The sequence below is a fragment of the Artemia sp. Qi Xiang Cuo genome, chromosome 2 (assembly GCF_049724085.1).
Source record: "Artemia sp. Qi Xiang Cuo chromosome 2, ASM4972408v1, whole genome shotgun sequence".
In the NCBI taxonomy this organism is placed as follows: Eukaryota; Metazoa; Arthropoda; class Branchiopoda; order Anostraca; family Artemiidae; genus Artemia; species Artemia sp. Qi Xiang Cuo.
In genome coordinates this window covers 42,604,104-42,631,373 of record NC_142795.1, presented here as the reverse complement: position 1 = coordinate 42,631,373, position 27,270 = coordinate 42,604,104, and the positions used below count along the sequence as shown (strand labels likewise).

The 27,270-nt window shown below is 34.5% G+C and overlaps 2 protein-coding genes across 4 annotated transcripts in view; one reads left to right on the top strand and one right to left on the bottom strand.

Annotated features, from left to right (window-relative positions):
• LOC148955253 (maltase 1-like) overlaps window positions 1-8,184 on the top strand; it is an 84,741-nt gene extending 76,557 nt beyond the window's left edge. Inside the window, exons 9-10 of the mRNA XM_089101206.1 lie at window positions 3,650-3,796; window positions 8,011-8,184. Of these exons, the coding sequence (XP_088957332.1) occupies window positions 3,650-3,796; window positions 8,011-8,089 (226 nt within the window). The 3' untranslated portion in view covers window positions 8,090-8,184. The remainder of the gene's footprint in view (window positions 1-3,649; window positions 3,797-8,010) is intronic.
• Window positions 8,185-15,007: 6,823 nt separating this feature from the next.
• The window catches only part of pds5 (cohesin associated factor B pds5), a 129,064-nt gene continuing 116,801 nt past the window's right edge, over window positions 15,008-27,270 (bottom strand). For all 3 annotated transcript variants that reach the window (XM_089101190.1, XM_089101195.1, XM_089101198.1), the window contains exons 21-24: window positions 25,097-25,226; window positions 19,104-19,146; window positions 17,427-17,502; window positions 15,008-15,207 (exon numbers count right to left, since the gene is read on the bottom strand). In XM_089101190.1, coding sequence (XP_088957316.1) covers window positions 15,175-15,207; window positions 17,427-17,502; window positions 19,104-19,146; window positions 25,097-25,226 — 282 coding nt within the window. In that variant the 3' untranslated portion in view covers window positions 15,008-15,174. The remainder of the gene's footprint in view (window positions 15,208-17,426; window positions 17,503-19,103; window positions 19,147-25,096; window positions 25,227-27,270) is intronic.

Below are 27,270 nucleotides of genomic sequence, written 5' to 3'. Positions count from 1 at the left end.
TTTTTCACTTTTAGGGGATGTTTCCCCCCTCTTTAAAAAATCAGGTAAGTTTCCTCAGGCTCGTAGCCTTTGATGAGTAATACTAAACTTAACAAAATTTGTATATTTAGAATCAGCATTATAAGCCCATTCTTTTGATACATTTATTGACATCAAAGTTCCGTTTTTAAAAGTTTCGCTTACTATTGAGCCGTATCGCTTGTTTTTTTGTATTGTTTTTTTTTTATTACGTTTATGTTATTACGTATAGGATGGGGTTCTCCCCTTAGTCAATACCACGCTCTTTACGTTAAAAGTTAAAAAAAATTTAATTCACACACCCCTGAATCACAAAGGGCTTTTAATTAGAATAGATTGCTCTTTTGAAAGCAATAAAAAAAACTGTAGCGTAAAGAGCGAGGTATTAACTTGGGGGAGAACACCCTCATATACGTAATAATTTCTTTTCATTTTAAGTTCTAATGATGCTTCTTAATTTCAATTGAAAAAACTTGTTTTTTTTTAATTTAATTTCTGATCGTTTTTTAAATAATGCTTGGAAATCCGGCACACCCTTCATAGAAATGTCCTTTACCCCAAATAAACACCCTCCACGGAAATATTCTCCCGAGTCACCCCCTCCTCAAGCGCCCCTCCCCCCCCCCACCAAAAAATCGTAAAATACATCGTAAAAGACATATTTATTAGATTTTTGACTATGCTAAACAAAATGGCTATCTCAAAATTTTAATTGGGTGACTTTGAGAAAAAAATGAGCGTGGGAGGGGGCCAAGTTGCTCTCCATTTTTTTTGGTTACTCGAAATCGTAAAGAAAAATTTCAATTTCAGTTCCAATAAGCCATCCTAAAATATTTTATAACCACTGGGTAAATATTGTCAACACTGGGAAAAAAAACAAAAAAAACAAACAAACACCTAACACAGCATACGGGAAAGTTATTAGTTACAAAAATTGAAAAGTAAACATGTTTTCATAGAGTAGATTGAAACATCTCAAGTCTGGTTATCTTTTAAGATGTATATGATGGTTTGATTTTCCTTAAGGTTCTATAATTTTTGGGGGGTATTTCCCCCTTTTTTTAAAAACCAGCCAAACTTTCTCAGGCACGTAACTTTTGATGGGTAAGATTAAACTTGATGAAACTTATATATTTGAAATCAAAATTAAAATCTGATTCTTTAGATGTATCTATTGGTACCAAAATTCCGGTTTTTAGAGTTTCGGTTACCATTGAGCCGGGTCGCTCCTTACTTACAGTTCGTTACCACGAACTGTTTGCAAATGACATCACTCACACAATTTTTTTTTCCAAAATTTTTCTTCCAAAATTACTTACACAATTATTGCAAACATATAAAGATAATAGCCTATATATATATATATATATATATATATATATATATATATATATATATATATATATATATATATATATATATATATATATATATATATATATATATATATATATATATATATATATATATATATATATATATATATAATATCTTTATATGTATGCAATAATTATGTATGTATATATTTATTCTGCTTTTCGAAAACGGCTGATTTTGTAAATCGAAAACGGCTGATTTCTTTTTTTTTACGTGCAATACATGCTTTCACTACTTTCCTTACGTTACGCGTTTTTTTCTCATTTGATCTGTCACTCAAATACTTCTTATACAAGCCCCACCTCTTCTCAACTAAACTTAAAGCATTTTTCATAATATTCCTAACTGGGTTTCTAACTTCCCTCCTTAAGACACCATCTGCTACTTCACAAACTATTTTCATAAAGTTATTCCACTCATCTCCTATACTGTCAATTTTTTGGCTCTTTCATTTAATATTCAACTATTCCTGTTAAGTTTATCTCAAGTGCTCATCCTGGATTTTACATATGTCATTACTTGCAGGGAGGTCGCTGTTTTTCCTAAATTTCAGCTTTAGATTAACCCTAGACACTACTAGATGCAGGGACGTCCCAGGGGTGGGGGGGAGGCCCCCCCCCCATTTTTAGGCATCTGATAAAACTTTCGCCTAAGGAGAAAATTTCGGCATAAACTTTGCAAAATCGGCAGAAATTTAGCAAAATTCCTGATTTATGCAGAAAATTCGGTATTAATCAGGTAGAGATTCGGTAAAATTTACGAAGATCGCCCCCCCCCCCCAAAGAGTTGAGGCTCAGGACGCTCCTGACTAGATGGTGATCTTTACTTTTAGTACCAATAACAAAAACCCTATATACCATAGTATCTTGTATCGATCCTACCAGATTTTGGTTTCCAATAACATGGTCAATAAGGTTGGCAGTCTTACCATCATCTGAGTACCATGTTAATTTAAGGGCTATTTGATGACCAAATATTTTATTGGTTATAACTTGATTATTATACCTACAAAATTGCAGAAGTCTATTACCGTTACTATTTGTTTTTCCTACGCCAAATTTTACCCAGGCTAGGATACTATTTATCCCTATTTCTACCAACTTGGACATTAAATCCCCTAACGAAAATATTAATCCTATCCCATAATGATAAGCTATTCTATGAGGATATAGGACATTTGTCGATGAGTTTTGAGAGTTGAAAACAGTTTTTAACGATATTACTGTTTCATTTGTCTGTTATTGCTTGTTATTGAGGGAAAATGTCGCTTCTGCACAAGAAAGAGCCATGTAATTGCTTTTTTCTACAAACTAAATGTGTATTTAAAAAAGCTGTCATGCTGGTGATCAAATCCTTGAGTATTGGAAAAATTTAGGATAAGTCCTTTAAAAACGGGAAATCCAAAGATTATTCAAATGCTTCTGAAGATTTTCCATCACTAATACGAATTCTCAGAGGAGAACAAGGGATCCTGTGAGAAGAGATACTTATCTCACAGTGGAAGCGCTATCTGTGCCCTGTGCAGCTTCTCAGTACCAAACATTGTAACTGAACATTTTGGTGTTTTGTGGCTAAAACTTTGTGAGTGAAATTTCGCCGTATTTAGCCCTATTTCCAAAATATGGAAACTTTCAGATATCATTTTAGATATCAATATTCACATCCTTCATATTATATCCGATTATATCCGATATACTGATATCGATGTTGAGTATCGCCCAACACTAGCTATAGATAGATGGTCATCTGCATATAGTACATAATGTTGCAGCCAATACAAAAAGGGCTTATCCGAGTTTCACAAGCTGTAAGAAAGCAAAAAAATATGTTTAGGTTTCTCGTGTGGACTGTTTTTGTTAAAAGATTCAAACCAGACAAAGACTGTAAAATTTGTGGTGTATAGCTGGGTATAATTCCTTATGTTTGTGTATGATAAATATAATTATGATAAGAAGTCCTTGAGGTGGAGTAATTAAATTTATATTTCCCAATCAAGATCAACCCCCAACCTCTTATGAGTTTGGAACGCCCCTACTAGTGATACCAGTGGGTAAAGATCCCTTATCAGAGTCTTGCTCGCTCTCCCTCTAATTTCAGATAAGAGAGTGTAATATACATTTTCTTTTTACTTACGACGATAGTTTCAGGTCAGATAAACTTCTTTCCTGAATGATAAAAATGTTAACAATTATAATTGTGCTGGCTAATAAATTTCATGAATTTCATTCACTGCAGATTTTTTTTTTATTTGTAGAGTTACTGGCGATCCAACAAATCAAAACTATATGGTTCTGGTGAATTTTGGAGAAACTGACAGCGTGGTCGATGTTTCAGCTAATAACCTTGTACCACCAGTAGCAACAGTTGTTATTAAAAGTCTTAGCTCTACCGTCACAGTTGGGTAAGTGTCTTTGTGAAGTATTTGAAATAATATGCGTATCTATAGGGGTAAACAAATGAAAGGGAAAATAGAGGGTTAAGCACCAGCTATTAAATTTAGTTGGACCATTGGTTACCAAATGGAGTTATCATTACCCCTGGAGCCCACAACAGAATTTATAAAGAGGCAATAGCCTTTAACAGTCACTGATACATTTATCAAATTTCAAAATCTGTTAATTTAGCTTCTTTTATAGTGGATTTAGAAATTTTAAGTTTGAAAAGGAATGGAAGTCAAATACGAGAATCCTCAAGGGAGGGAGGGGCCAAATTCCACACTAATTGCAAATCATTGTAACAGTAGGGAAAACATTATATTTTTATGGAAAAGAAGATGTTTCAAATCTTTACCCCTCACCTCAGAAACCTTTTTAGGCTGGTCAACTGAAAAAATTTCGATTGGGCGACCATAAAGTAAAATTTTCGTTACTTACAATAAAGGAGCAATTCACAAACGGTTGTTGTGATGGATTACTTTGCTTTTTTAAGCTATGACTTTGTGTTCCACACTAAATCCTTTGGGACAATCTGGAATAGTTCTACATTTTCCTTTGTAAAATAATTTAAAAAAATTTGAAGGTTTGTCTGAGAACAAAAAATGTGGTAATATTTTAACAAGATGAAACTAATATTTGGTTTAATACAGGTTTCTTGTCCTTGTTCGGAATAATTAAGCGCACGGCACCTTAAATTTTATATAGAGCGCTTTTACACAGCACACAAAATCATAATTTTGGTAGTAATCGCTGACTCTCTTCTTTGCCTGGCTTGTCAATAAAAAAAAGATTGACTTTTTTTCAAAAATCATTGTAGCATAGACCCTAAAACCCACTGTAAATATACCTAGCCACTTTCGATTTGTATTTACTTAGTGTTTGTAAACTTGCTCGGTCTTCAGTGATTCAGTTCCTTATTGATACGATCTGGTTTGATCAATGTTCATAGCTTATTTCTAAAGATCTGCTTATTATTTAGTTTGTAGTCCTTTTTTCTGCCTCTTTTATTTTATCCGTAGTTTTTTTTCTTTTTTTTTTCCTTTCTGTATTTTGTTGCGTTTATTGTTCATTTCTTTTAGTGTCAATTTATATTTTTTATAGTTTTAGATGTGAAATACCGGGTTTCCAGTTTAGTTACTAATAAAGTTCTATGTAATTTCTATAGGTTAAATTAAGTAAAAAGCATGGCCACTTAATCCTTACCTTTGGGGTTTAAACCGATGTGCGTAGATGTCAATAATTATTGATTTCATTTAGCCATTATTAATAAAGCAGATCGTTTAGAATTAGGTTAAAACAACTGTTTGTTATCAAAGTAGTCTTAAATACCTATAGTTAGACCCCGGCGCCGCGCTTGTGGATCGACCGAACGCCACCGACGAGAGGCCTGGTCGAACGCCGCCGAAGTTTTGTAACGCCACCAGCGCGCCGCAGGCAAGCCACTACCGGCAGAGGCCGCTGCATTAGGTCGACTTTAAATTAATTTTACGGCAATTCTTTATTGCGTCAACCGCAAAGTCGGAGCTTTTCCTTCTCGTGTGGTTTAGTATTTCGATTTTCCTGATTAGAAATCTAGCAGAGCTTGCACCATCCCCGAATTTTCGGGTATTTCCCCGAAAGTCTATGCGTCACCCCGAAAAAAAATTTGGTTCCCCGAATCCCCGAAAATCACGCAATCACGGTGCCACCTCTAGTCATTTATCATCAGTGACTGTCCCTGCCAAATATTACTTTGTATACGATAATTCTTCACTGCTCTCTTGTTCATTAGTTTTCGGCTCTTTTGTTACTTTGCATCAAAACCAGACAGATGCAATATGCTATTGCAAATATTCCAATATACACAGTTTTTCATATGTTGACAAAAAAAGTATCGTCTTTATGAAATGAGTTTAAATCATTTCGAATGCGGTTTCCCAATCGCTATTTCTTACATCCTTCGTAGTCAAGAATTTTATTTTCAAGTTGAATAGAATTAAAGAACGCATTCACTACTATACAGCTTCAGATTTTTGTTGGATTTTGAAATTGACAGCCGACAGATTGTTTCTACAGCTGAATTGTAAGTTTGAGATTTTTTTTGCCGTTTTTAGATAAGATTTTCTTAATGTTTAATACTCAACTATTGAACACCTGATAGAAAATAAAATCTTCTTTCTGGAACATTTTTACCCCCCCCCCTCCAAAAAAAACAGCCTTCGGTTGAGACAAAATTTAGCAATAGACTAAGCTATGTACAAGGTTGGGGAATTAAAGATTGAACCAGAAGTTACCCCAAAAATATGATTCATAAATAAATTGTAAATTATTGCCTATAGGGGAGGGGGATAGGGGGCTATCATTTTTAAATGATAATACCTCATTTTTTTTTATTGAAAGCAGGGATGCCTAAAAGATAATTATTTTTTTCATTTAAAGTGGAGATAGAAGAAAATGATATCAAATTCCCTGGGAAACTATTGAAATATTTTGATAGACCCAGGGCCCTCCATTAGGACTTGTTCATTGTCTTGGGTATTTTGCGATTTTTCATAGGCCACTGGCCTTATTTGGCTTTTGTGTGTGCTCCCTTTTAATTCGATTCTTTGGATCTTATGGAATGCCATGGCGTATCTATCACCCAGTTTTCCAATAATTTGAGGTATATCTTAATAATTTCGACATTTTTGTTGTTTTCTTTTTACCCCTTTACTCATACCCTCAATTTTTTTTTTTTTTTTTCAAGGAACACTAAGCTGTTTAACGTTACCTTGTTAATTATTCAGTAAATTATTTTTCTAATGAATGCTGAGACGGTATCCTATCAAGGTGGTATCCAGAGGGGGGGTAGGGAGGTATTATAGAGGGGGGGTAGGTGACGAACTAGGATGAACATTTCCAACATCTTCCTGGAGCTACTTCAGTCAGCATATTATTTCATTTAATTACACTTAAAACGGATGAGCTTTTCATTTTTTACCTAAGAAAATAGCTGGCACTTCATTTTTCTTCATAGCGAATAAACTATTAAGTGTTTTTTGTGTCATTGTAATTGAAGTGTTCTCATGTGAAGTGTTCATCATGTATTACTCAATTTGATAAATTTACTCCTTTTAGATACAGTTTAAACTTTGACTGATCTTAGGTATTTATCAGTTTGTAATTTGGAAAGAATTCCCAAATTAAAAAATGAATAATATCGAAAAGAGCAGTCAAAGGCGATAAAAAAAAGCAGCAGTTCAGCCTTAGCCTACACGTCATATTTTATATAAATAAGCAAAAAAAAACAACTTTAAATGTATTTTTTTTTTAATTTTAATTAAAAAGCAGTTTTTTAGTAAAATAAGGCTTTTTAAGAATCCAAAAGAGCAAAAAAAAACAACAATCAATATCAAAGTCGCCCATTTCAACTGTTTTAAATGTGACATAACAGATATAGGAAAAGGGCATTATGAAAAAATTAAGCTTCTAAGTTCAAAGTTATATTCAAAGTTTTTATCCAGATAACTTACGAATTTTGTGATACGGTATTTTGAAGTTTTATATGCAGTAATGCTCGATGAAAAAAACTACTAATTTTGATAATTATTAATGTTAAGAATACATAGCTAATAGATACTTCAACTACTTGTATTATGCAAGGGTTCTGAAACGCCACAGCCATTTCGTTTCTACCAGATTTCTACTTCTCTTGATGAATAACAAAGAAGACCAGTTTCCTGCCAGCGACTTGTGAATTTTTGAACTCATGAATAGGCTCGACTCTGTTGTAAATTTAAGCTGTGATTTGAGAAAGACTGATGAAAACATTAATGTTTGCGGTCAACATTGATCCCACCGGCGGCGCGCCGCCGATATCTTACCGGCGGCGCGCCGCCGGCGTCTTACAGGCGGCACGGCGCGGCGTGCTGTTTTTTGCCCCGTCGCCGCCGGTCTTCCCTCATCGGTGCGGCGCCGGGGTCTACCTATAGTTAATATAGCACTAGCATAGTATTTTGTACAAGTTCCAAATGTTAATCTCGATATTCTTAGTAAAAAAAAAAGATAAAAGAAACAGCAGAGCTTTACAACAAAAATTTATTCTATTATTTATTCATATTGAACGTTCTTAACTACTTGTTGTAACCAAGATCATTCTTACTTCCTGTCGCTTGAATGGCAAAAATCTATGAAAAATAGATCTTTATAATTTTTTTTTCAGGTCGGTACTTCAGACATCTGCAATTCCTCTGGGACCAAAAGACAGTTTGGTGCTAAGCTTCAACTCAAACAATCCATGATCCTAACCTTTTCCAACCACTAGTAACTTGTTTTGAAATAACTGCCTAAAATTTGGAACCCTGTAGTTCAAATAAAAATTGTTACTCTCCTTAAACAGTCTTATCTTTTTATCAGAATAGAGATTTAATAAACAATATAACGTACATTTAGAGTCATTAATCCTTATTTATATTATTTTTTTTAGAACAGTTTTTCTGAGGGAAGTAAAGAGTGAAGTTGAAACTTAAAACGAGCAAAAATTATTGCTTCACAGTCTATCCAACATATATCGATAAAACTAGTGGAAACAAACCAAGTGATGGTATTTTCCAATGTTTGTATGATCATAAAAAACTAGTGCTTTACTGAAAACACAAAATAATTGAGTTTTGGTACAGTAAAAGCAAACCAATTAAGAAAACTTTTTACAGCATAGATATAAAGTATTCTAGGATTGCTGCTTAATTTTTTTCGTTTAGTTTGGTATCACTATGCACAATGAGCTCAGTCCAATGATTGGATCTGGTTTCGGTCCTGAAAAGGGCATTTCATGATTAGTTTGTAGACAAGTCCGAAGTGGAGCTATCTTGATAGTATTAAAACTATAGACTAGATTTAGAATTTGTAGCCTAACTTTCAACTCTCCGTTGTATAAAGAGAAATAACCGGGTTTTCTGAGAAATAACCGGATTACCAAGATGTTACCTGATAAATCAATCCATTGTATTCCTACAGTTTCCCATGACTTTGCGGTTATTAGAATAATATTCATTTTTATGCTTACGTTTTCAAGATAATCTTAATTGTGTACTGAAAGTTACAGATACCACAGCTGGTATTATTTTCTACACTTGGCTTTTGTGTTTTCAGTAAAGCGTAAGTTTTCTATAATCATGAAAACATAGGGAAATACATCAGTTGATCTATCTGCACTACTTTTATAGATATTTGTTAGATAGACTGTGGAGCAATAATTTTTGTTCGTTTTAAGTTTCAGCTTCGCTTTTTACTTCCCTCGGAAAAACTTTTATTTAACTATTCTCTGCCCGTTTTTAATTTAAGTTTAATGTAGAAGCAATACTGCCTTGATCTTCTTTCTTTCATTTTTTTTTTCTTGGGGAGAGGCAGCCCCCGTCATATACATAATAGATTCTGTTCGTTTTAAATTTTAATGTTTCTCCTTACTTCTAGTTGATTCTTTTTCTTTTATTTAACCTAAGTAAAATGTCCTAGCTTGGAAGGTAAACTTTCTAGAAATCAAATAACTTGAATATTGATAGAACTTCATATTTTTTCTTCAGAAATCTAATTAAAGTTTCCATATCTCTAAAAGAAATTGTGGAATGATACCGTAAATCCTTCTTTCAAAAAATGTAAATTTTGATTTTTCAAAAATTTTGGAATTAACGTTTTAAAATAGTTTAGACGTTTAATGCCATGCAAAGTAAGCAAGAAAATATACACTCTTCTATGTCAAAAATGAGCTGCACGCTAAGAGATTATTACGCAAATTTTCAACTCATCTTTGCAGTAGTACTAACGTATGTTACGTAGCCTACAGAGCTGTCATTCAATTATAGTATTACATTTGCGGCTTCATTTTTAATGTTACAGTAGTAGCAGGCAGCAGCGTACTAGCTTTCCTTCTAGTTTCCTGCTGTTTTTTTTGTTTTTTTTCAAGATAAAAAAAAGCACAAACGACAGGTTATGTCTGTCTCTGATACTAATTCTAAGACTGAAAGTTCAAAAAAAAGAAAAAATGTAAATAGAATAATCAAACTCCAGAGTGGGTTGGAATTTCTGACATTGATCATTTCGCATTAACAATAAAAAAACCTCCAGAGTTCACATGCGTAAACACCGTGGATGAAACAAAGAAGTATGTTGTTTTGTGGCTTGAAGGGGATAGCCTTGACATTTTGGGAGCCTTAGACGATGACAAAACAATAGCTGACAATAGCTGACAATAAATAATTTCTGAGTCCACACTGGCTAATCATGATAATTTTAGTTTCGTGTTTTTATTTTAAGGTTTGTTTTTTTATATTTTTATCACTTTTATTCTGCACTGAGGACGGTTAAGCGGAGTTCTTGACCGAAATATTTGCATAATTTTTCAATTTTTTCACTAGCTGACAATATTTATTCCAAAAATAATGGGAGCTGGCCACTGGCCTTCCCTCCATGGTAACCTCTTCAGTAATTTCGTCCCAGATGTGGGGACAAAAGCATAAAACGAAAAATTAGTAAATGAGAACCTGCATCTTTAGTCAAAATAATATAGAAGATGGGTAGAAAAGATGAAAATAGCAAATACGCATAGAACTGACGACTAATTGAAAGCATACTTATCAGAAATCTTCAAACAGGGACTAGGGCCAAGATATTTGAGTTATTTGTTTACTAGAGATAAAGCCGCAAAAATATATATTAGAGCTTTTAAAGGATGAGCTAAGTCAGCACAGTACGGCTCGGTGAATACCTTAGAGGAGAAAATCTTTCAATTCCAAAGGGGAACGGAATGACACCGTCTTTAATGTCCATCACCAGTCCGCCATTGAAGACATAAGTTACAGTCGACAAAGGAACGCATATTTAAAGGTAAGATGGCACAACTGGTTACAACTCTTAAAAACCGGTTCATTTCACTTAGAAAAGGGAAAAAGAGCAACAATAAAAAAATTACTGGGAAAAAAACCATAACAAAGAGCTTACGTACAGCAGAGACTTAGTATCAAAATTGGTAAAATGGAGAAAGGAAATAGATTTACGTTGCTGGGGGAACGTAAAGGACTGTAGCAGCTTTTTGTCAGCTTCCCTGACAGAAGTGTCCCTGATAGAAGTTGTTCACGATAAAGAGCAATTTAGCCAGTTTTCTTGTGTTTAGAGAAGGAAGAGAGGATTTGCTTAGGTTCTCAGCAATATCATGGTGGTGAGATTTTTCCTCGCCCAATTTGTCTTTCCTTTTGAGCCAAAACATGGCAAATACATCAAATACTCCTGTGCAGGATTTCAATCCCTCCCAAACGTCAGGTTAAAGGCCAGTCACAAACATTTGATGCCTCAAAGAACAAAACAAATGTCCCAAAGTACTGAGTCTAAGCCGGTTAAAACTTTTAATCCAAACTTATTAATTTTATTAACAGGCTTTGCCTCTCACAGAGACTATTTGTCTTGGATCTACTCTAATTAGCCATGGCTTGGCTCTCAGGTCTTCCATCAAGTTGATCAAATTCAAAAATCAGCAGACTTGGTAGCAGTAGCTTGTACATGCTGTAATTTAGAAATAAAAACACAGATTGTGTTAGGTTTTATGTTTTGGCGCAAAGTAAATAAGTATGTGTCTGTGCACATAGTACATTTATAAGTGCTCTATTTCTTGAAACCTGGTTGGCTTTCAAGAAATAGAGCACTTATAAATGCGAAAAAAAAGATCTAGAAATGATGTTTCTACTTCCAAGGACTTTATTTTGCAGAAACAACTGACCGAGAAATTTTGTTTGCATCACAAGGGAATAGCGTTAGCTCAATTAAGAGCGATGTGTCTCCCGCATATATTTTTTTTTACAGGGTTCATATTTTTACAGGGCTCAAAGAATGGGGGTTGAAAGTAGGAGGCTTATTCGATCATATATCCTGAGTTTCAGCACCCTTTTTAAAGACTGAAGCCGATCAGAGGGTAACCTGGAATCCTTCATTACCCCAAGTGTTTCTAGGTATCTCGCAATGCCACATAGTATCAGACAAAACTTCAAGATACCCATTTGAATGTTCAGAACGGTCGATTTTTTTTTTTTTTAATGTGCTTCTGGGGGCGACTGGAAAGGTGTAGTCCTACAGAAAATGGCGACAATCATACGAAATTATTCCGATAACACATATAAAATAAAGTCTTTACAAATGCATTTCATAGTCAACTTAAAAGCCTTACTAAGAACTACGTGTCTCCCATGCATTATGCCGACTTCGTCAGAGAGCCAATGGTCGTGGAAACTTAAGAGATGTCTCGTTCGAACGCAAATTAAAAGTTTTCGTGTTCCGCACCGCATTTAGTCTCATAAGGATTTTCATTCTGTATAATATGTATTTCAAGTCTCTTGATTTACCTCGCTAATGAACTGTGCATAGATTTTAATTCTCACAGGAGCTCATTGTGCAAATAAATTTCGGTGGATGAGGGACAGACACTTTACAACCTTGCCTCTCTCCCTACCACAAAAATTTTAATTTCCCCAACAGTATTTAAAAAGTTCAACTTCATTCCCACGCTGTGATATTGCAGACATTCCGTTTTAAAGACCTGGATACACATAATTTATTTCTTTTAATTTGATTCTGCTCCTTCTTCAAGTAAAAATTAGAGTTCAAATTAACCTCTCCCCGTCCCCAAATACTCCCTGAAAGTCTCAACTCAGTACCCAAGCCATTTCCAAGATAAAGCAAATAATTTGAAAACCAGAGTTCACATAGCATCTTTTGATTTACTCAAGTATCACCTTTTCTCCCGAAACATAAATGTAAAAATGGGTGATCTTCATGATTTAAGGTCATTGCCCTTGGGCTATGAAGTAACGTTAACCCCAGAGGCATGCTTATTAGACCTTTCGATATTTCTGGAAAAAAGGATCATCTTAAAATGTTGATATAATATCATGGGGATTGCGTAAAGGATGAGGATGGTAAAACTTTTCAGCCCCGTATTCGGGCCCACCAGCCCCCTCCCCATTTCACAAGCCCTTGCTCCACTGGCTGTGGGGGTCATGCTATCTCCGAGCGCAAGTTTTATGGACCTTCCGACTATTTTGAACGGCTTTCTAAAAAATTGGATGTGTTTAGGCGTTATGGAGGAGTGTTGTCAAAAAGGGCACAGGACTGGGACTAATATGAAGTGGCCAGGAAAAAAATAATAATACACTGAAGGAATATGGCTCCTTTCTATAGGCAACGCTAAATTGTTGCCACTTATTGAGGGCACTAGACGTATACCCGTGGAGAACTCTCCCTCAAATAATTCCACCCACGGACACCCTCTCCTGAAAACTTCCCTTTGAGGAAGTCTCCCCCCCACACTCAGACAAAATTGAGCAGCCAAAGAGAAAGTATGACAGATACAAATAATGAAGAAAAGAACGAATTTTGGAACATTCAACTCCTATTCCGAAATCCAGGCAGAATGTAGTGTAGGATATCCCATAGTATTTATTTTTACATTTTTATTTATTTGGTTTCTTTTTTCGTGGTTTTGGGGGCTGAGTTATCATAGCAGGGTAAAATAAAAGTTTAAAAAAAAAATTTGAAAACTTGAAATTAATGGCAAGTGTAGATGAGTTGCACTATGATAAAAGTACACAGAGATAACAGGCTGGGACCACGAGGTACGAGTAATTACTTCCTGTGGACTTGTTATGGTACCGATCAGAAGCGTCACTATTCAATGGATAGGATATATAATTGATAGAATAAAATAGTATTAAATAATTAATATTAGTATTTTGATTGATGTCTGTAAAAGAAGGAGTTAAGTGTTAAGTTAGTGGCAGCAGGGTGCATAATGTTGTAGTTATGCTTTTCTAAACCCCTTCTGAGGTTAATTTATTTTTTATTTTGTGGATTTGTTTGATTATCCCTCTTCCACATCATTTCATGGCATTTGGAGTTGATGTGGTGTATATCAGAAGGTTTTCCCGTCTGAATTACCTTTACTTGCATTGACTATGTGACTTTACTTGCATGCAGCACTACGGCATTACCGCCGTAACTGGGACGTTCAACATATAGTTTTTAATACTTTCAAATCGATTGATTATCTTCGGATTTCGATAACAACTTCGTCCTCCGTTGGGAAAAATTACAGTTTGATGCAACAAAATGGCAGAAAACGCCATTTCACCGAGGCGCAATCTTTATGGTCACTTTAAAAAAAGCTCTAGAACATTTTAATTTCCGTCCGAATAAGCCCTCTTCCGATCTTCTAGGACGTATGGTTCGAAACGATCACCGCTGGGAAAAACAAAACGAAAAAAGAAAAAATTAAATAGAAATAAACGCACATCCGTGATCTTTCTGGTAAAAATGCGAAATTCCACATTTTTGCAGATATCAGCTAGATACCTCCAAAGTAGGGCTCTCTAATATTCTGGATCTAATGGTGCGATTTCATTAAGATCATTTGCCGTTTTCGAGAATCAGATAAATTATTTCAGGCTCGTATCTTTGGATGGGTAACGTTAATCTTAATGAATTTCATGTATTTGAAATCAGCATGAAAAGCCAATTTTTTTTATGTATTAATTGTTATCAACATTCCTTTTACTAGTTTGGTTAGTATTGAGCAGAGTCGTTCCATAGTTAGAGTTTGTTAACACGAACTATTTGACAACAAAGAATAATTTTCAATAAAGTCCCTGCAGGGATCTTAAAACTATTTTATTGGCAGAGATTCGACTTTTGGGGAAAAGGCTGTATGAAAGTTCCCGTTTTACATATACATTTCCGCAAAATAAGAATACATTCTACAAAATTTACGTTTTTCATGTTTTCCGTAGAGAAAAAAAAGAGAAAAATTTAAAACCATCCTGACTACTCTCCTATCAACCCTTCCAGATATGACAACATATGTCTATTAGCAAAATATCAACCCTTACGGATATGGAAAAAATATGTCTGTTAGCAAAATATCAACCCTTCCGGATATGGTAACATATGTCTGTTAGCAAAATATCAATCCTTCAGGATATGGCAACATATGTCTGGTAGCAAAATATCAACCCTTCAGGATATGGCAACATATGTCTGTTAGTAAAATATCAACTCTTCCGGATATGGCAACATATGTCTGTTAGCAAAATATCAACCCTTCCGGATATGACAACATTATGTCTGTTAGCAAAATATCAAAAGGGACATTCAATCTACAACGACACAAATTAAAAAGCATACAATTTTAAAGAAATTTATTCAAAATGTGTCATCTCAATATTTGTACAAACTTTTGTAGAAAATAAACAAGGCTAAAATCATATAAGGAAACGCGAAATACATAGCCGAAATTCATAATACACAAACACTGATAATTGTTAAGGAACAGCATTTCAAAGATGAAAACTCATTTCTGATGTCTTGTACTTCTGGTTGCAATCTAGAAGAGAAAAATATTAAGAAAGACACAAAAAAACTATTTCGTTTAGCAATGCAAAAAAGAGGAAGAAGAGCATATAAGCATGAGTATTAGCGTAGGCCATAAATAAAGTTAAAATAATCCGACCCAAAGGCTTATTTGGTTATGAGGCTTTAAAGCCAAATTTAAGTTTTTTTGTAAAATAAATTACTTTGTTCTTCTTCTTAAACCCAACACGATGAAATCGGATTGATTTTCTGGAACATCTAGGAACACGGTTGTTATTATCTTTGAATGCAAGTCAACATATTGGTGAAAAAAGTACGATCAGGCATTCAAAATGATAACAAAAGTAATATTCTGAACTACATAAAAAATGAAGAAGAATACATCTAGTTCAAAGCCGTCAGAACTTGATAGAACAGGCCCGACAAACATATTCTAACTCCAAACCCTATCTTCTTTTCTTTTTTGCCAGAATATAATTCGATTTTGGACAGCTGAGCACTGCCCAGTGTACTAAAGTTTATTTTTATAATTAATAAAAATTGTAGATGATATCGCCATATTAAGAAGAATAAGAAAAATCGATCGACAAATGAGCAGGTCTGAAGCCGATCATTCACAGAAACAACACTAAGTTGAAGTACAAATCTACTACATCGGTTTGGGTTTCCTAAAGAAAAATGGAGTACATAACATTAGCAATGAAAATTATTGCAGAAATACTTGAAAGCTTCATCTTTCACTCCTTCCATTTAATCAATCACCGTTATCGGCTAGGACCAATTCCATAAATCCGGCCCTAACCTAAAATAATTGTAAACAGAACATCAGCTATAAGCCAAAGTTTTTAGGAATATGGTGGGAAAGCATCTATATGTGTTTGGCCTTTGAATAAATTACGAGTCACTATTGAAATTGAGGTACATTAATATATCGAGCAAGGGTTATAGCTAGGGAAAAATAGAAGATTGCTGGACTTTGCCAGTCATGACTAAACGGTTTATATGAATGCTTCTAATTTTGTTCTGCACCCTGCCAAACCTTTAACAAACTCATCCCACGGTTAAGCTACCTAAAGCTGACCCTGACAAGCACTAGAACCGTTTTTCCTAATCAAACTTCTCTGATTGAAGGCCTTTATCCTCTCATTATAATTTTTACCTTCAGCACTGAGTTTTCAGGCAAGAATACGAAAACACAAAACACCATAACAAGGGCCAATCAGTTAAACACGAAAGTAAATAACAGTTGTTAACTCCAGATATAAGAGAAGACCTTGATGATATTTCCATCAAACACCTTACTTCTCTGATCCGCAAAGGAAACCTGATAATAACCAAAAACACATGAGAGCTAAGCACTTAGTTTTTTGATGAGCTAAGGCTTTTTTTTTATCATAAAGCAGTATAATCTAGGAAGTTTGATTAGCATACGAGGGGCATACTCTTTTTTCAACTCATCTTCTTGAAAGTTTGAGTTTTTGCCAGGCCCAAAAGCGATTTTTTTTTTTTTTTTTTTTTTTTTTTTTTTTTTTTTTTTTTTTTTTTTGTCTCTTCCTGATCTAAGCTGGGGTATCTTATTTTATTTTTTAGCCTTTACAAGCTATTTAACAAAACCATGACAGGAATAAGGTCTGTCAGAATAGGGTCTGGCATTTCGTGACTGTATCTAGACTTGTATTTTTGCTTTATCCAATATGAGGCAACTGTGATTGCAATAAAAACGGTCCACTTGAGATGATTATGCTTAATTAATAAACAAAAGAAAGACAGTCGGGCACGAAAGGAATACTGCATACATTTCCCATAAGGTGCTTCGTACTCCTTATTTAATATTGCTTCTTTTTTGGAAATATGTTTATTTCTTGGCAATCTACCAGAGAAATTTGTGACTCACTAAACAACAACCCCAGTCATTCTTTTTCGATAAGAAAAGCACGTATTAATAAATAAACTCTTTATGAAACTTGATAAGAAAAACATCTATTAGTAAAGAAAGTTGTTTTGCAATTTGTGGAATTGGATAGTAACATTATTTGGATTTTAAAATGTTGCAACTGTTTATGTTGAAAAACTGCAAAACAATAATAATATGCGAATCCTTCAATCTGAACAGCTTGCAATTTTTCTCTGCCTGTTTTAGAACATTTCTTTCTGTGTGAATAAAGTATAAGACTAGAGTACAGAGAGACAAAATTTATAAGAGAGTATGGACAGTTAACTAAGAATATTTACCTGACTGTCGACGGCAGTTGTACTAGACGAAGCTTTAGTCGTCAGGATAATCGCTTTATTTTTTGATCCAGGAGGCCTGAAATGCAGAACAATATAACAAATTTCACTTACGACAGCAAAATTAGCAATGGGTTACCAATTCAAATAGGTTCAATGACAAAAAAACTAATCTTGACTCATACGCAAATATCCTCTCAAGTTTTCCAGAAGTTTTCTCGTCCGTATCTCTTCCATACATTAACAAACTATTTTACCTCAATTACTTATTGAATAAATGTACTTTTATTTATATATTTATATGTATATTTATATACATTGAAAAATTTGATAAGTGGCGGTTTCAAATAATGTTCAATGAATGATCTATTAATTCTATCAATTTAATATTGCATTCTTTAGCCAGTTTTAAGTGTGTTGTGATTTTTAAACTTATTTTTATTCTAATTTTGTCCTGTTTTGTTGCTTTTTTACCCTGAAATACGAATTTGCCCTTTTCGGATTTGCGATAACGATTTTTTTATATTACTTTGTTACTTATTTACTCTAGGTGCACTAAAAAGGTGTGTTAATCCATCATAAGTCTGATAATTCCTTTTGAAATGTCAACAAAACAAAATTCTAATAATAAAAGAGCTATCACATCCAAATGACTGGATGTTTGATTTGCAGTTAATCAATCATGTTTTGATAAACAGAAACTTAAACTATTTCATTTAAAAATTCAAAAAAAATTACTCAGCCCTAATGCCTAAATTATAAGCATTTAGGCATTACGCACACAAAAAGAAACTCTGTGAAATTGAGAAAAAAAACATGATCAAAAATTCAAAACTCGTTAATTCGAGATCAGAAACTCAATAATGTTTTGTTTTTTGTTTTTTGTGAAAAAAAAAGGTTCGTAATAAGTAAATTACTTTAGTTTTATCTGCTCCAAACTGTTTGTCCCCAGGCAGTTGTTTGTTTGATTATTACTTAAATTTAATACAGCTTGTCTAGTTCTTTCTTTTCTTCTTCTTTTTTTTTATCCCATCATTCCCTTTTGATGCAAATTTACATACCAGCCCTGTTTTAACCCAAGAATTCATTTACAAATATACTCGATAAATAAGTCGACTATATTCGATGAATAAGACATTCATCTTAACATCTAATGACCCTTATAAATACGCCCTAATCAGAAAATACTAATGATCCCAGGGCCAAGGGTCGCTGCGCCAATTTTCAATTCTTTTATTTCCCCCCCAAACAAAGTTCTGCAACTGTAGGGAATCTCAGTTAATTCTGAACAGTTTTGCTAAGTTAAGAAATAATTATAAAAGCTTAAGATGAATTCGATTTTACGAGGCATAAGCTGAAATAATCAAAGTCAACCAATAAAATTAATTAAAATTATTGATTAAAATTAATAAAATTGATTGACTAATTTGAATTTTGCTTATCTTTCTAGTCCTTAGCCATAGCGTATTAAACAAACAATTATATAAATAAAAAGCTTCAAGTTATCCCATTCCAAATTGTTGCTGTCAAAATTTAAATAGAGACACCTATAAAATGCATACACGATAACGCCAAGTAGCAGTTGCAGGCAACAAACAATGTACAGTACACTTGGGTGCAGTTGCAATCAATAATATATCTACGCAAAATGAAGAAAAGAAACTCATGCTTAAAAATTACCTTCCTCTCGTAGATGTTGTAGGTCTCATTGTTAGTTTTTGTCCTAAAAGAAAAAATAAACACATTTAGTGTTTAAAAATCAGACATAAAACCATGTACTCATTCACAATCCTCTTTTTTAATTTTTTTATACACTAACTACACGTCAAACCTAATTTGTAATACAAGCTTATAGAAGCTCATTAGTTACCTTTTCGTATTTCAAGCAAAATCTGGGCCAAAAGAACTTTTGAAACAAATTTGATGCTGATTACCATGATTCTACAATATGATTCATTCATATATAACCTTTTTCCATCGCTTTTCCAATCATTGTCGAAAGTGTCATTGCAATACCTGTTTTTTTTTTCTGTCATTAGACGAAATGCCGTTGTTCTTTTTTTCTGAAAGTATAATGGTTTTTTCTGTCACTGCAACAAATACAATTGTTTTTCTGTAATTGCAAGCTTTCTTTAGTAATCTGACGGTGCCATAGTCTTTTTGTCCTCTCAAAAAGTACCATCGTTTTAATACTATATAATTATGAATGGCCAATTTTTCCGATGAGGGACATAAATACTGGGGATGACCGAACCCATAAGAGAATGCAACAAATACACATATAGAATCGATACAATCATACTAAATATTAATAATCGCGAATTATTCCAATGATAGACACAAGAATGGCACCCAGGGATGATTGAAGCCATGCACATTTGAAACAAACACGGACGCTGGAATATATTTTGGTAGAGCCAAAAATCTAAAAAAATAAAAAATCCCACAAAGTATACAAAAAAAATCACATCCAAAGAAGAACTTTGTAAGCAAAACTAATATAAAATCGAATTATCCCCCCCCCCCAAAAAAAAAACAACAGAAAACACACACACACAAAAGAGAACAAAAAGAAACTACACAAAACAGAACGTGTAATTTATCGCGAAAGTCTTAATAAATGCAAAAAGTGACACTTTTTGGTCATAGGACGAAGTGTTATCAATTTTTTTTTCTGTCGTCGCAAAGTGTCATTGTTTATCGCAAACGATGTTATCGTTTTTTTCTTTTTTTTGTCATCGGAAAAAGTAATCCATCAATTAGAAAAGTCACCGTTTTTAGAATATATAATTCATAATTGGCATTTTTTCAGTGATAGACATGGCTACTAAGGATGACTGAATTCATAGGAGGTTTCAAAATACGTGTAAATATATAATTAATATATCTATTTATAATTCCTAATTTTTCTAATGACCAGACACAAAAATGACACCCAAGGATGATTCGGAACAGTCCCTTGAATATATTCAGGTGAAGGCATAAATTGAAAAAAGTGAAAACGAACTTCTTTTTTTTTCGGCTTCGAACTTCCTTATGACTCCCTTTGATCCAAAAGTATAGAAAATTGATGCCCAAATATATCTTTAACACCAACCAATTGATCCAAGGATGGACATGGCAACCAGGGAAGATAGAATGTACAAGATATTACAACAAACACGCACGTAGCAATCAAAGAGTTTGTGGTAATGAAGTGTAAGTAAGGAGCGGTGCGGATCAATAGTAACTGAAACTCTAAGAAGCAGAGTCTTGATAACAATGGATACATCAAAAGAATCAAATTTTGATGTCAATTCAATATATGTAAAATTCATAAAATTTGTTGGTACCAATGAAATGATACGAGCCTGAGAAAATTTGCCCAATTTTTGAAAAAGGGGAGAAGCACCCCAAACACATCAAGAGATCTTAATGAAAATCACTCCATCAGATTCGGCATACAAGAGAACCCTACTGTAGAGTTCTGGACGTCCTGTGTACAAAAATGTGAAATTTTGCATTTTTGCCAGAAGAAAGATCACGGAAGCGTTTTTTTTTTGTTTTTTTTTCAGGGGTAATCATATCAAACCATTTATTGTAGAAAATCAGGAGATGGCTCATTTGATCGGAAATCAAAAGTTCTAGTGCCCTTAAGTGGCCAAAAAAATATTGGAGGGTAGCTAGCCCCCCTCCGATGCTCATTTTTTCCCCGAAGTCACCCATTAAAAATTTTGAGATATCCATTTTGTTCAGCATAGTCGAAAAGTCTAATGGCTATATCTTTAAGGATGACTTGACGCCCAAAGTCCCCTGGGGAAGGGCTCCAATTTATTAGCTTTGCCTATTGTTTACACATAGTATTGGTTATTGGGAAGTATATAGACGTTTTCAGGGGGGAATTTTTCTGGTGTGGAGGGGGGGGGGTGTTAAGAGAGGTTATGTGGGATTATCTTTCCATGGAGGAATTTTTCATGGGGGAAGAAAATTTTCCATGGAGGGGGAGCCTGATTTCCCAGCATCATTTAAAAAACCTTTAGACTATTTGAACAAGATGGGTGTTAGTTTAAAACTTTAAACTAACAGAAATTATTACATATATGAGGGGGGCCACTCCCTCGTCAATACCTCGCTCTTTACGGTAAAGTTTTTTTAGTACTTTTAAGAGCTATTTATTCTAATTAAACGCCTTTTGTGATTCAGGAGTCATTCTTAAAAAACTGGGACAACAGTCGAATTTTAGCGTAAAGAGCGAGGTATTGACGAGGGGGCGACCCCCGTCATATGCGTAATAATTTCTGTTCGTTTTAAGCTTTAATGTTATTCCTTACTTTCAGTTTAAAAAATTGTTTTTTATTCAATATATTGAAAACAAAGGTGAAGAAGCTAAGAAACTCGCAGACGGTGTGAAAAATATCACGTATTTTTTTAAATCTTGAAGAAATATTTAAATCTGTAAGATAGAATCCCATTTTTAAATCTTTAAATATTCTCTAAAAAAAAAGAAGAGAAGTTCTTTTAAATCTTGGTAATCTGGGGAAGGGTTGGGTACGAATATATCCTCCGAGGGAAATGAATTGTGCGAAAAAAAAAGACGGTAAAAATATGACCAGGTTACGAAAAGCTATAGAGCAATAATATTCTATAGCAGGGCCTTTTTACGTTTTTTGGCATCATTTTGATGAAAATTTCATTGACAGCCTTCATTTTTGGGTACGATTCTTTTTTGCATAATCTCCAGTGGTCTCAACAGCATGTGACTATGACCTAGGAACACACAGAAGAGGATAAGGCCGGGCTAAATCACCCAAATATCAGAATTTTTACGGACCAACCCTTGAGTAGTGCTGACTCATGAAAATGTAATACGAGATAAGAATTATTTTCGATATCTCTTAAACGGAACGTACAATAAACGTACTTTTCAAAATTTTTGTTTTTTTTAATTTTTTCATGAAAATACAAATAAAGGTGTCCTTCCAAATCTAGAAGGGACAGTGCCCCCTCCCCCTTCCCCCGGTTACCGACCCTTCAATTCTTCCCCAGAATACTAGACTTCTTATGATTTTTTTTCTTTAATGTTTTTCCTAAGTTACGGGTTTTTTTTTGCTTCCTTCAATTCGAGCATCAATCAAAATATTTGTTTCAATATAGTTTGGCTTTAGTTATCCATGGGTACCATTTTTGTGTGTATCATAGCAATATTGGTGATTATTAATACATGCTAATTATACTTGTGCGTCTTTGTTGAAATCTCCTATAGGTTTAATCTTACTTGGTAATCCCGTCAATCATTGAAAAAGTAGGGAATCAGTGATTACATAGTACAAGAACAATGGCACTTTTTGAACGGAAAAAAAACTGTGTCAATTGTCGGATTACAAAAACAAAAACGGTGCCGCTTTTTGTGATGAAAGGTAAAAATAATGGCACTTCGTCTAACGATTAAAAAAAAAAAATGACACTTTTTGTAATGATAGAAAATCACATTAAAGCTTTGTCTGATGACAGATAAGTACGATGACACTTGTGCACAATGACAGAAAAAAAGGACTCTTTGTCCAATAACAGAAAAAAACGAACTTTTCCGGTGACTGAAAAAAGATGATGCTTTTTGCAATGTCACTTTCAGCAAATGGTCAAAAAGTTTTATCTAACCCGGCCGGTTATTCTGCCTAGTCATTCTCTACCTCCAATAAAATCAAGAACGTACCATGTCTAGTGCATAGTAGCCCACAACATTTTTCGGACAATGCTGAATATTAATATAAAACAATGATAAAAAAAAGTTTCCAGAAGAAAAGAACACACCGATATTAGAAACTACACGGAACAAACATAATTAATATTAAGTAAAATTTAAAACGAGCGGAATTCTTGATATTTTCGGACGAACTTAAAAAAAAAAAAAAATAAAAAAAAAAATCCATGACCCAAGCAGTTCAGGCCCAATTTTACGAACAAACCTCTATTTGTTGTTATCGTTGTTTTCTCTTTTTTTTTGGGGGGGGGGATGTTTTCTTCACTGGGATCCGATGGCCCAAGGATTTACGAATACAAGTTAGAAGCCAACACAAAGAATTTAGTGACTCACTTCCGGGTCCATTTCTGGCGAGGGGGGTATACATTAACCTAATTTTTATTTAATAAGGCATTTCCTTGGCACAGATTTAAGTTTAAAATCGGACAGAGACAGGACATTTTAAAATTTGGCTACAAAGTTAAAAAAAAACTTTCCAATAAAAATTTGCAGTCATCTTGAACCAAGGCAAAGAATACGGCTAACTTGTAAGAGTGTCTGGCATTAGTGTCTAAAAAACTACAACGCCATCTTGCATTTGGCGCTTCTCAGCATTTTTCCCAAGCATCATACTTGTGTTTATTTTTTAAACTGAAATCAAATATTCATTGATTGACTAATTTGCCAATTAAACTAATTTTGCATTATTGTTACACTGAAAAAGAAGATTAGTAAGAAATACCAAAGACAGAGTTATCCATACTCTTTGACCTAAGGTTTGAACCGGAAAACTCGAGCCGACCGTACAGGAACAAACTTTCATGCCCGTTTCCGGAAGTAACAATATTTTTTAAAGTTTTCTGTGCATTGGGGTCCTCTTTGTCCAAAGCCCTCTTTGTCCAAGTAGAAAAAAAATTCTTCGTGCAAATTCTATGGGCCTATTTTCGAGGGTCCAAGTCCCAAACCCAACAATTTGTTGGTTGCTAACCTAACATTTTGGCCCAGGAAGTTATGGATGCAAGTTCTAAACCAACCAAAGAGCTAGAATTTTTGTCAATTTCCAGCCCTCTTAACAACCTCCCCTCCCTCATTTAAAAAATATAAAGTCTCTTTTGCCAAGGGTACTATCCCTGGAACTTTGAGACAGCCCAGAAAAATAACATTTTTGGCCTTTTTTCGAGAGGGGGGGCACACCTAATTCTTTTAATTAGGGCCCTCCTTGGCCCAGCGACTACAGTATGTGAGTTTGAGCCGATCGGAAATACAAATTTATTGAAGTATTTTTGGGCCTCCTAGCGCCCTTCTCCTCCCAGGCAAACATCTTAGGTCAGCCAAGCGAACGATCCTTGATAGTTTCAAGTCGATCGGACCGAAAAAAAACAACTTCTGGCTTTTTTGGACGAACTAATGTCTTGTTCAATTTTCTGTGCATTGAGGTTTCCTTTGGCCTAAGGACGTAAGCATATAAGTTTCCTGCTGATCTTGACGCGCCTTTTGAATTACTGCAGCCAAACTGAACTTAAAGTACTTAGAGGATTGCAGTTTATATGGGTTCTCAAAACAGAATCTCCATACTTATATATAACAAGACCCCGAAAAAGATGGTAATGGGGTGATAATGTTGAAATATCAAACCAATACCATTCACGGCAGCGATATTAATATTAATATTTTAGTATGTAAGAAATCGTCACACTGGTCCACAAATAACTTTTGCGTAACATTTCCATCGAAAAAAATTTCTTCGAGTCGCAAAGGCTATGTGTCTCCGAGTTTCCAGAATGTTTAACATTCTTGAACTTTTCCCTTGGGCACTTCTAGAAGAACTTATCAACTGTCTAAATTACAATTTTACTTTAAAGAAAACCACATTAGTATCTATCTTAGAAAACTTTAGATGTTCAAAAAGGAATTTATAAAGCAATAATTAAAAAAAAAAAAATCAGTCACTCACCTTGATTAGATCGTGTAGATATATCAAGTCTGGATTCTTTATGAAGAGGAGGAACTTCCTCCTCCTCCTCCTCCTCCTCTTCATCTTCGTAATCATCCATGGGTATTGTACCAACAATAATCTTACTCTCCTAGAAAAATAATAGCAAATTCATTTTAAAATTGACTTGGTAGGCACATATCAAAGCACCTAGGTTGCATGCATTACCAAAAGGGACCAACGCATTTCTAATGGATTCCCCCTATTTTCCCAGAACTTCTACATCCATCAGTAATTTTAAAGAAAATTCAAAATTAACGAAAAGGGTTTCAGATGAAGGGGGGGAGTAGTCAAGTAGAAAGTCTCTAGTAAAATTTTATTCAGTCTTCAAGATCATTCTATATAGTACATTCCAAGTATTTAGTTTAATTTACTGCTCAAACATATTCCATCCCTTCGTTTCACAATAATGATAACAATTTTTGGCTCTATAATCCCTAGGGCGATGGCAATACAAAATGAAACATTTCATTCTAATTTATTTACTCTACATAAAACAAATTCATCACCCAGATTACAGTAGTCTATTTCTGTGCACACTATTTTCCTTTTCTTGGCACAATCACCACCGTAGTTGAACAATTAGAATACTTTGACTAATCTGTGAGACCTTCCTGGTCTCTGGAAGTCAATAACAACAACAATTTATTAGAAACACGTTCATAACAAAATAAGATAACAGCGGAGTATTGAAAAAAAAAACTAAACTCCACTAACTTCTAAAGAGTCAACAAAAGAACATAATACAACAAAAGAAACTTATTATCATGCAAATTACAAGAAGGAACTTCCATGGCGTGTCTTCCTTGCTATCGACCACTTTCCTAATTCAGGAACAAACAAAACAAAGTCATTAACGCGGTATTTATAAAAACAAACGTTTATTGGAGATAAAATGGGAGGCCCTAGTAGAAACTTCGAATAGTTTTGCGCAGACTTGAACGAGTACAAATCTTGTCTGTATTTGTAAGTCAGTGCCATAACGGGTAAGGCAATGCCAAAATGTAGTGAATTCTCGGGATTGCAGCTGCTAAAAACAAATGTGCCAAAATATATTTGGTAAATTAAAACATAAGGACAACCGATTTTGTGTAACTCAATTGCAGACCGGAATAACTTGATCAACCACGAAAGCTCTTGAGCTTCTCAAATCACCTCTGTAGGTGATACCGATATGCTTGAGTTTCAATATAGGCAACACTTCTCTCTTTCAAGATTTACGAACAAGACTGTGTGCGGGGAGGAGTTTTAAGTGATGAAGAAAATTTAGAACAAGAGACTCTGTTTTGGCTGGACTGACACTCAGACCGATACTTGCGTAGTCCTTGGTTAATACTGGCCAGTAGGTCAATGAGTGAGCTTTCAATCAATCATGGGAGATATAACAGATAACAGACCCCATACCATGCTGCTATGCCATTTGTTGTCGGTTAGGATTTTTTATGCTCTATGCTCTCCAAAATGAGAATAAATAAACTTGAAGCTCTAAGAGGGAGCTTTACCGCTATTCTGTGCAGCAGTTCCTATTGCTTCCTCGGCTTCCTCGTCAATCAAGCACCAATCAACGACAAAAAGAACCCTTGAGGGTTTTGCGTGTTTAGGAGCCGCATTGTTTACATCCCCAATTTCTTTTAGGTTACAAGTCCCAGTGTTAGTTTCAATAACTTGTCTTCGCATTTCTCGTACTGTTTCACTCTTGTTGTCCTTATCGAGATACATCTTGTCACATGAATAAAGAAAACTCGTATAACTGATGAACAAAACAAGTTCGTGAAAGCAGTAGTATAGATTTTGGAACAGCATATGAATAAGGTTCCGACTACAAAATACCGATCAAAATACGATTCAGTAAATACAATACCTTCTTCACTAGACAATAGCACATGTGTATCAGAGGCAACGAACTAGCGTTGCGTATAGTGAAGACCCATTATGCGTCAACGTGTTATTTATTCATTATTTTATTCCCACGGAACCACTTCATGCAGAAGGGGTGGTCGTAGACACTTCGGAGGAGACTGGTTCAATCAGAAATTGAAAGTTCTACTGTCTTTTCTAACAGTCAAAAGTGATCAGTGAGCAAACAGCCTGCCTCTCATGGCTTTTTTAGCTGCCCTCCCCCAAATGACATCCGA